Consider the following 10,676-nt stretch of genomic DNA (forward strand, 5'->3'; position numbering starts at 1 on the left):
CATATGTTATACTACGTACCAAAAAAAACACACACACACACACATAAAGTGAAATGTTAGTAGTAACGTAGTTCCATAAAAAAAAAGAAATAGTAGTGAATGGGTAGTTATTATTTTTTTTAACAAAAAGAAAAAAATAACTTAAATGCATGAGAGTAGAGCATTGGGGTTTTGGAGGGCTCTCGTTAAAACGACTCTACAATTATATTATAGACTAGTTTTGTGCCCGTGCGATGCCCGGGTTGTTTATTGATTAAAGATAAAAAAATTTAATCTATATGTCAAATTTTAAAATATACCATTGGATAAAAAATTAGTTTATTGATGTGCTTTTGTGACGATTTGCTATTTAGTAGGCACCTGTAATGATTAATACTAATATTGGTGGAAATGTTCGATATAATACTTTAAAAAAAATAAACAATAAATAAATTAAATAAGATAAATGTTCAAAGTCCGTTGGGTTGACCCGAACCCTAAACTTTGGGTAAGGGTTGAACATTTCTTGACTCGTAACCTAAAGTGACTCAATCCGAGATGATTCATGACTCAACCTTAATTGACATGTCTATGTAGTAATAACATTCTATTAGTTGTGAAGTATATTATTTTAACCGATTAGTATATATTATAAATAGATGTTTAACACTTTAAACTAATTCCTTCGCTCTAAAAAAATAGACATAAAAAATTAAATTTATATGATGATTTTTAAGAATTATAATCTAATAATTTTTTTGAATAAAATTATAATTCAATTAAATATTGGTCTTTTATCGAAAATAAAATTATAAACTTAAATTTTATCCTTTTTTTTTTATGAAGTCTATTTGAATCGCTCCAACATGGCGCGACACTTGGCGAAAAGTTAGAACGCCAAGTGTCGCAACGTCATGACCTGTCTAAAAGTTTAGCTTTAGATATTAGTTATATGATTTAAAAAGCAAAAATCCCCAAAAATGATATTTTGGTACAAAATTTAAGCACCATTTGAAGAAGCAAGAACAATATTTGTTATAATACATGTTGTGAAGTGACATGTCATGTTTATAGTGATATGTGGCATATATTGCTGACATGTCGAACTTAAAAAAAGTGACACGTGGAACATATTCTGTTTTAGAAACGATATTTAATATATAAGCATAGATATAGATTACGGAGTATAAAAGTAGACATTGAATTAATCTGTAGATATTATTCACAAAAGCGGAGTTACTTATTCTGAAGTTACTCAAAAAAAACGCGCTAATCGACTAAGTAACCCGCACAAAAAAAGAACCGAATATGATTTGCTTTCATTTTGACTAAAAACGACCATATCTTTCCTAGTTTCATTTCTTCAACATTCAACTCACAAAACTCAACAGTCACCACCATGTCAACATCTCAAACACCGTCACCGTCGCCGGAGATAGTCGCCGGGAACGACGACCTTCTCACCGAAATCCTCTCACACGTCCCCGTTAAACCCCTTCTCCGATTCAAATCCGTCAACAAACAATGGAATTCCGTCATTTCCCACCACCGTTTCTCTCTCCTCCATTGTTACCGCCATCTTTACCCACCTTCTTCCGCCCTCTTCGTCCTCCACCATTCCCAAATCCTCTCTCCTTCTTACGACTTCATCTCCTTCACTTCTCAACAACAATGTCGTCCACCCTTTTTCTCTCTCCTTAACTCTCCCCCTTTTCATATTCTTCAGTCTTGTAATGGTCTCTTCCTTTGTTCTTCTGGGGTTCTCATTTTTGTTTGTAATCCGACTTCGAATCAGAAAGTTTGCATTGATTTGCCTATTGCTGGAATTGATGAGGGTGATTGTGATTCTTCGTTTTTGGGGTTTAATTTAGGGTTTGATCCTGCTAGGTCTCCGCATTATCAAGTTGTTAGTGTTTCGGGGTCGAAAATTGAGGAGAATTCGTATTCAATTGATGTTTATTCTTCTGGGAATCGAAAATGGAGGAGGGGTGTTATTGATCCCTTTAAGGGTCCATTTGATGTTGAGTTTGATCATGGGGTTTATTGGGAAGGTAGGGTTTACTGGCTTAGTCATACTGAAACTACGATATGTTTCGATTTCGATACCGAATGTGTGGAGTCATTGGCAATGCCAAAGGCTATTGAAGGTGCTTACATTGAGAGGTTTAGGTACTTTGGTGAATCTTGTGGGCATCTACATTTGATTGAGATTCGAACGAATTGCGTGAGTGAATTCAATGTCTTGGAGTTGGATAGGAAGAGTAAGGCTGAATGGTTTGTCAAGTACAGGGTTAATCTTGATGTTTTAGGACGTGGGTTTGAGGCCGAGCTGTTTCAGGATCATAGTGATAGGTTTGGGCGTGGATTGCGGTTTTATGCATTCTCAATTCTTGCTGTTGTTCGTGATAATGTCGGAGATGGTGATGATGATTCGGCATTGGTGATATCTATCCCTGGTAAAGTTATTACTTACAATTTTAGAACTAAGGTTTCGAAATTGTTGTGCAATGTAGTAGATGAAAGTGATAAATTGTTCCCTTTTAGAGGGTATAATGCTTTTCAATTCATTGAAAGTATTTACTGTGTTTGAGAATATGCATACAATGAACAATGTTGTTTTTCGAGATGATAATGTAATTTTAGTGTATACAAACTCAGTTTACAATCTTTGACATTGATAGGTAGCTGTTGTATGTAAATTGGATCTTCAAATTTCTTACTTATGAATTATTGGAGCAATTTGATGTTATTTTGTTGGATACATGTATTTGTCATGTGTTGGTCAGATATTCGGAGTAAATGCCTTACGCAAATCGGATTGGTGTTTAAGTTGAAGATTAGGGAGTATGCACTCGGTTAGAGCGAATTAACATTGTCCCGGATCAATTTTGGCTCAATTTGAATAGATGTTTCTCATGAACTCAGAATTGGCAAAAAATAATCTAATAACAGTGTATAAAATTCATTTTACAATTTTTGACTAGATGGATAACTATTATACTTGTATAGTTGTATGTGTATTGGATCTTTGAAGTTCTTAGGCATGAATTATTGGAGCAGTTGAAGTTTATTTTCTTGGATACATGAATTTTTCATGTCACGGCCAGATAAGAAGCAGAGTATAAGCCTTTGGCAACTTGGATGGGTGTTTAAGTGGAAGAATAGGAAGTATATGCTAGAGATGAACAACAGTGTCTCAGCCCAATTTTGGCTAAGTTTGGATAGATGTTTTCTGACCCAAAGTGTCATCCTGTCCATGATTAGCTATAAATTAAGTTTTTTAGAAGGAAAATTATGTCAAGTCTTTTCTATTATGTCTTTCTTCTGGGTAATTAGCAACAGCAAGATGCCAAAACTTGGGTTAACCATTTTTATCACAAAGGTTAACCATTTTGATCACAAAGGTTAACCATAAAACTTAAAAAAGGACACTATGTATAATTTTTCAAGACTTGGGTGCCACTAAAGAGAGTTGGAAAAAAGTTCGGCTTTCACGTAGAAAAATTCACATATTAAATGTAAGTAAAAGTTAAACATTTTAAAGGTTTTATTCATAAGTTTTTTAAAAAAATAAACATTTTAAAGGTTTTATTCATAATTTTAAAAAAATTGGTTTGCTCCAAGTCCTGTTTTATAATTTTCTCAAGATTGGGACCGGTTTAAATTGGTCCCTATCCATTTTTTCGGTTCGGACTAGATTTTGAACACTCTCATTTTTGTTGTTGTTGTTGTTTTTGTAAACAGAACAACCCTTAGTTACCACAATGGAAAAATAAGAAAACTCTTCAAAATAAGTGATACTATTTTATTATTAGTCAAAACAAAAGAAAATAGGTTACTTGAATTAATTGATGTTACTTGTATAATAAGCTAGGGTTAATCTAACGGACAAAATAAAGTTACCTTTATGATTTATTTTATTTTATTTTTTAGAAAACCCTTGTAAATAATTGATGATACTTGTATTAATAAATAAGTGTTATTCTTATAAACTACTCTGGCTAAACTGTGAGAGAATGAGGGTGACCACATGTCCACATACAAAACTTAAAGAGATAGGACTGGCAATCTATCTATCTATTACGTACTATTAAAGGCAAAACTAAGAGAGAGCTCGACTTGATAACACATATTTAAAAAATTTCTCTCCAAAATTACTTGCTTGAATAAATTTATATATAAAAAGAAATTAAGACTTTTACTTTGTAAGTTTGTATAAAATCTAAAATAAACTTTCTAAAATATCAAATTGTTCATAATTTTTTTTTTTTGGTGTTTAGAGAGCCACAAGGTCAAGTGATGAGAATGATCCTAGGATCACCTGAAATCGGGAGGGGAGCTCGAACCACTTGAGCTATCTATCACTCTAAAAATAAAAATTAAAAAAAAAATTCAAATTGTTCATTATAACTATTACATGTTTTATTATTATTTTCCAACACATTGTCTCCAAAAAAAAAAGAAAAGTATTTTCCAACACATTTTTAAAATTTTAACATATACATCATGCTTTATTTATTTATTTTTATTTTTTTTGAAATCACATCATACTTTTTAATACTTGGTGAGCTGATTCATTTTATTTTATTCCTTTTTTTTCTATAAATTTATTGTTATTATAATCAATCAATAACTATATACTAAAGGCGAATAAAAAATGACACTTGGCAAAATCTAGTAAAATAATTTCCCTTCACTTTTTTTTTTTGGTCAGATTATCTTAGGCAATTTTAATATGCTATAATATTTTCTTTCTTACTTAAACACAATCTTTCCGTCCCAAATTCAATAAAACATTTTTGTAACAACTTATAGAAAATTTAAGCAAAATAATATTATTTAAAAAGATATGCATAATTTTTAGGATATTTTGGATTTTAACACCTTACAAAAGGCTGAAAATGTTTTTTAACACCCCCCAAAAAAAAACTTTTATTTTAACACCTCCCAAAAATATAAAAGTTGGAAGTTAACACCAAAATCCATCTTCCGTTAACAGAACTGTTAGTGGGGCCCACCCCAACGGATATATTTTTAAAAGATCTGTATATAAGAACCATTCTTCCACGATTCTTGCACGATATATAAGAACCATTCTTGCACGATTCTCCCCCAATGAACGAAATCGTTGTTCTTATTGAATAGCAGCAGCGCATTGCATTGTTGCACGATACTTGAAACAATTCTTTCACGATTCTTCCACGATTTTTGAGAAGAGGAACAGATTGAAGCTGCTGAAACAGGTGAGTGCGGTCAATTGTTCGGTTGTTTGGTAATTATGGTTTAAATTCTCTTCAATTATTATTTGCAATTGTTTCGTACTCAGATTAATGGTTGGATTATGTTATGTACGCATCTAAATGCCCAATTGCGAAATTAGGGTTCGTCAGAAATTGAATTTGGGGCTTTTCGTATTATGAAATTAAAAATGAATTTTGTTGCTGTCAATGTTAATTCGTCAGTGTACAAATCTGTAAATGTGACTGTCGATCTAAAATTGATGCAGATTATGTCGTTTGTTAGCTCTTCCCCTCCTGAGGCCAGAAAATGTAAGTGTGGTGTGCCAATGGCCAAGCTCACCTGCTGCACCAGCTACAGAGCTGATAAAGTCAGCAGGCAGACCCCCACTGAACACTCCTTGGATGGTGGAGGAGAGGAAGAAGAAAGAGATTAGGGCTGCTAAAAAGGTAACACAAGCATTACACCAACTCCCCCTTTGTTTTATATATGTATGTGTCTTTTCCATTGACTTTTTATTTTTATATGCATGTCATAGAGTGCAATTGGGGCTGGACCAAACAGCATAGGAAACAAAAAGTTTCCTCAAGAGCAAGAAGGTTGTCTGCCATTCAGCAAGCGCCCACAGCCACAGTCTTCCTCAGCTAAGCATTCCTCAGCTCAGCCATCCTCTAGTCAGCCATCCTCAGCTCAGCCTTCCTCAAGTCAGCCTGCCTCAAGCCAACCAAAAAGAAAGACAAGGTCTTCCTCAAGTCAGCCTACAACAGCCACAGGTGTTGTAACAAGGGCCAGGCTGCAATCCCTCAACAACCTTACTCAGTGATGTACTCATGCTGGATATCAAACATTATGTCTGTTGAACAATTTCAAACTTTTATTATGTACTCATGACTGGTTATGTAACTTGCTAGTTTTTTAGTGGCTTCCCTTAACAAATTTGAACAATTAGATATTGAATTGTAATGGTTGCATGGCTTTGATTGCCATTGAAACATGTTGAAGTAAGGTTCTTTTGTCAACCTGTACTTGAACTATCTTAGTGTTTCACATATTTCCCATGTTTTAATGTTTCACATGTTTAAATAGGTTGATTAAAAGACAAGGCATAAATAGGAACTTAGACAAGGCATAAATAGGTTGATTAAAAGACATATTTATAACACTTCAAGTCATTACAAGAAATTATAACTACTTAATACAGCTTACTATTACACACCCCTAGCCATTAGGAAAATTACACCCATTGACAAACCTATACAAATGGCCATGCCCACCCAACCAAAACAGCTGATTGAAGACACCTTCCCTTCATTGCACTCCCTGTTCATTCTCTTCCTGTCAGCGTTCAAGGCCTTGCATCTCATCTTCAAATTATCAACTTCATTAAGTAGGCACCTCCTTTGGCCACTGATTTCATCAACTTCCCTTTTCAATTCATTAACTTCACCCTTTAGCAGCTTCTTATCCAACAACAGGTTGTTGATAACCCCTGTTTGCCAATCTGTTCCATCAGGTTGATCAACCCATTCGAAAGCTTTGCAACCCCTTGTTTCTGTTATTGGGTCATAAAACTTACATGATATGAACTTCCTGCCTGGATTCTCCCTTGTCCAGCTAGTGAGCTTGGCCATTGGCACACCACACTTACATTTTCTGGCCTCAGGAGGGGAAGAGCTAACAAACGACATAATCTGCATCAATTTTAGATCGACAGTCACATTTACAGATTTGTACACTGACGAATTAACATTGACAGCAACAAAATTCATTTTTAATTTCATAATACGAAAAGCCCCAAATTCAATTTCTGACGAACCCTAATTTCGCAATTGGGCATTTAGATGCGTACATAACATAATCCAACCATTAATCTGAGTACGAAACAATTGCAAATAATAATTGAAGAGAATTTAAACCATAATTACCAAACAACCGAACAATTGACCGCACTCACCTGTTTCAGCAGCTTCAATCTGTTCCTCTTCTCAAAAATCGTGGAAGAATCGTGAAAGAATTGTTTCAAGTATCGTGCAACAATGCAATGCGCTGCTGCTATTCAATAAGAACAACGATTTCGTTCATTGGGGGAGAATCGTGCAAGAATGGTTCTTATATATCGTGCAAGAATCGTGGAAGAATGGTTCTTATATACAGATCTTTTAAAAATATATCCGTTGGGGTGGGCCCCACTAACAGTTCTGTTAACGGAAGATGGATTTTGGTGTTAACTTCCAACTTTTATATTTTTGGGAGGTGTTAAAATAAAAGTTTTTTTTTGGGGGGTGTTAAAAAACATTTTCAGCCTTTTGTAAGGTGTTAAAATCCAAAATATCCTAATTTTTAATATAATTAGCAGAATATCGAATTTTTTCATACTTATTATAAAAAAAAAACATAAAAAAGTTGTCGAAATAAAAATATTTATAAATTTTGGTAAATCCGTGCATTGCACGGGACCATAAGCTAATTATTTACTATTTCTCAAAAAAAAAAAAAATCTACTAACTATGCATTGCACGAAATTCAACCTAGTCTATACTAGCTAATATATTAAAAGAAACGTCGATGTGTCACATAGTCTCTTTTTTGTTGCGCCATATCTTCCCAACATTTCATGTTGGATAAGGAAATTCGATCCCTCAACCGCTTATAACAAAAATGACTATTTAACTATCTAAACCAATTGTCAACATCTATACTTATATATTAAAAAGCATTCCTAAAAATGTTTATGTGTCACATAAATATGCACCACATTGCGCCACGTCATCATTTAACTATCATTATGCCATGTCACTTCTAGCATTGCAACATTTATTCCATGTCATTATTAATAAGAAAAAAACATGCCACAAGGTTTGAACATTGTATCTCATGGTTACAAGATCACACACCTTACCATCTGAGCCATGTACAAGCAATTTATGTTCTCTATATACACATAAATAAATATATGTATAAGTAAGCACAAAAAAAAAAATAGATATGTAGCCTGAAAAAAATAAATAAAGAGGAATAGCCTCAACAATTCCTAAACAATGGAAATGTAATATCATCAGCAATGGGATTTTGGATTACATTTTGTTTTGAAGTAGTAACCCGGTGCAACGCTCGGGATATACACTAGTTGATATTAATATGTAAACAAATTTATATAAATGCAAACCTCAAGTTTCACTTAAAAAAAAAATAAGATAGTCAAAGAATAACTTAATTTTGGTTTGACAATGACAATTGTAGTTTTAAAAAGCTTTTAATTTTTTTTATCAATTACACGTTCACAACAGTAGCAACTCGGAGCAACACTCGGACTACTCACTAGTTTACATTTTAAACACTATCTATTTTTTTTTTTTTAGTTGTTGAAACCCCTTCGTTGTATAATATACATACACGTAAAACTTTTTTGACAACAATGTAAAGGAAAAAAGTTTATTGTTATGATAATATCTAAATATGGATGACTTTTATCCCATGTACAATCTAGAATATTCTAGAGTTGGGTATTTGGTCTTATCCATTGATGGAACCCTAGGAAATGTACATTATATATATCCAGTACTACATGGAATATGAAATACAACGTAACAATCTTCCCTTACCTCTCTTTATTTTCTCTTCCGTATTTAACATTTATTTATTTATTTATTTATTTATTACAGGAGGAAAAAGTAGTAAAAGAAAGACTACAGCTATATGCACAAGTTTATTTTACCCTAAAATATAGGAATATTGTATGGTTGCCTTATGAGATTATTTCCGACTCATACGCTATTGAAATTTGTATACCAAATCCCAAAACCGATAATCAAACGAGAATTTTTTTTTTTTTTTTTTTTTTTTTTTTTTTTTTTTTTTTTGAGAAAGGGGGAATGAGGATAAGAAAATAATCTTCTTCTCATTTCCTCATCTTTTTTTTTTTCGATCATTCATAACAATATAGTGTAAATTTGATTTAATTTGTACAATAGCATTTGTTATTGTTTTTATTTGTATATATTTTATAGATTAAAGAAGCGATTAATCGTTCCAATTGAATTTCAAACGACAAATGAACAAGTTATTACCCCTATAGATGACAATGGATTGACAATTATGTAAGTATATAAGTTATCACATTTTCTTACAATTTTTTTTTCTTATTGTGTTCATTGATTATTTTGCTAATTTTTATTATTAAATTGCGAAAAATAATTTACATGTCCTTTAATACTATATCTTATTTTATTTCCATGCTCATGAATGTAATAATTCTTCAACAAACTTTAGAAATTCATTGAAATGTTTTCTTTTCAATTTTCATTACTATAGTATAAGATGTTGATTAAAAAAAAGTAGACTACACATTAATAATAAGTTTAGCCCCAAATCTTAAGACTTGGGGTGATATCATCATTTTGAGTCTTAAGACTTATTGCTTAAGACTTTTCCAATTTTTCTTCAAAAATCTCAAACAAGTCTCAAATTGAGTCTTGAAATTTCAAGACTCAACTTAAAACTTGAGATTGGGACCCATTTCTCTCACCTCACTTTTATTTTTATTATCCTTTTTTTTTAAAACACTTTTCTACCTATAATATGTCAAATATTTAAATCTTAGGGCTAAAGTTATAAATTTGTGTAGGTCTTTAACAAGAATTTGATGACATCATTTTCAATGGGGACCACAAAAAATGATGTCACATCCAAGTCTTAAGACATGGGGCTAAACTTGCCGAGCCTTGCCCCCCCCACCCAATGGCCAGATTTTGATATTATATAAATAAATAAAATTTGTACAAATATTTAAGTTTTACTCCTTTTTTTTTTATACTTGCTCTATTTATCTATGCGCGGAGTTTTAGGAGAAATTGGAGAGAGTAATAAAATATGGAGGTAATGGAGTAGTTGAGAAAATAAAAAATTGAAAAAAACAAAAGTATTGGAAGAATATGAGGTGAGAGAGTATTATGTTGGGTCCACCAAGTATGAGAAATAAATTAAATATTATAAAAGCTTTCTAAAAAAGGAAATGGAACAAGTATTTGAAAACACCCGGAAAAGGAAAGTGGGGCAAGTATTTAAAAACGGGGGGAGTATTAGGCTTAGTTGGTTAGTTACTTGTTCTGTATATTTGGAAGGTCAAGGGTTTAATTACCTTTTTTTTTTTTTTTTTTTTTTTTTCTTTTTTTTAAGTGTGGGCTTCTTAAATTCATATTCCATTATGGCTTATTATTTGAAATGCTTTATAACTTCGGCCCGGGCTATAACAAATTTTTGGATCCGCCCTTGCTTATACATCTGTTTTAAAGAACTACGAAATATAATGTAAGATGTTAATTCCAAAAAAAAAAAAGAAAAAAAAAAAAGAGGTAGATTACACATTCATAATAGAATCTTATACATTTGTTTTAAAGAGAACAATTACGCATTTGAATTAAGGATGCTCATAAATGTAACTATTACAAAATTTGTGAGAT

At 32.2% G+C, this 10,676-nt stretch overlaps 2 protein-coding genes across 2 annotated transcripts; one reads left to right on the forward strand and one right to left on the reverse strand.

Annotated features, from left to right (window-relative positions):
- Nucleotides 1-1,203: 1,203 nt before the first annotated feature.
- On the forward strand, nt 1,204-2,822 carry LOC110708279 (F-box protein At5g07610-like). Its single transcript, XM_021886368.1, has one exon. The coding sequence runs from the start codon at nt 1,379-1,381 to the stop codon at nt 2,567-2,569; it is 1,191 nt and encodes a 396-aa protein (XP_021742060.1). The 5' UTR covers nt 1,204-1,378; the 3' UTR covers nt 2,570-2,822.
- Nucleotides 2,823-6,354: 3,532 nt separating this feature from the next.
- Nucleotides 6,355-7,512, reverse strand: LOC110708280. The gene is made up of 2 exons (XM_021886369.1): nt 7,172-7,512; nt 6,355-6,908 (listed from the first exon to the last, which is right to left on the reverse strand). The coding sequence occupies exon 2, from the start codon at nt 6,903-6,905 to the stop codon at nt 6,426-6,428; it is 480 nt and encodes a 159-aa protein (XP_021742061.1). The 5' UTR covers nt 6,906-6,908; nt 7,172-7,512; the 3' UTR covers nt 6,355-6,425.
- Nucleotides 7,513-10,676: the final 3,164 nt, after the last annotated feature.

The sequence above is a fragment of the Chenopodium quinoa genome, unplaced genomic scaffold (assembly GCF_001683475.1).
Source record: "Chenopodium quinoa cultivar QQ74 unplaced genomic scaffold, ASM168347v1, whole genome shotgun sequence".
Classification (NCBI taxonomy): domain Eukaryota; kingdom Viridiplantae; phylum Streptophyta; class Magnoliopsida; order Caryophyllales; family Amaranthaceae; genus Chenopodium; species Chenopodium quinoa.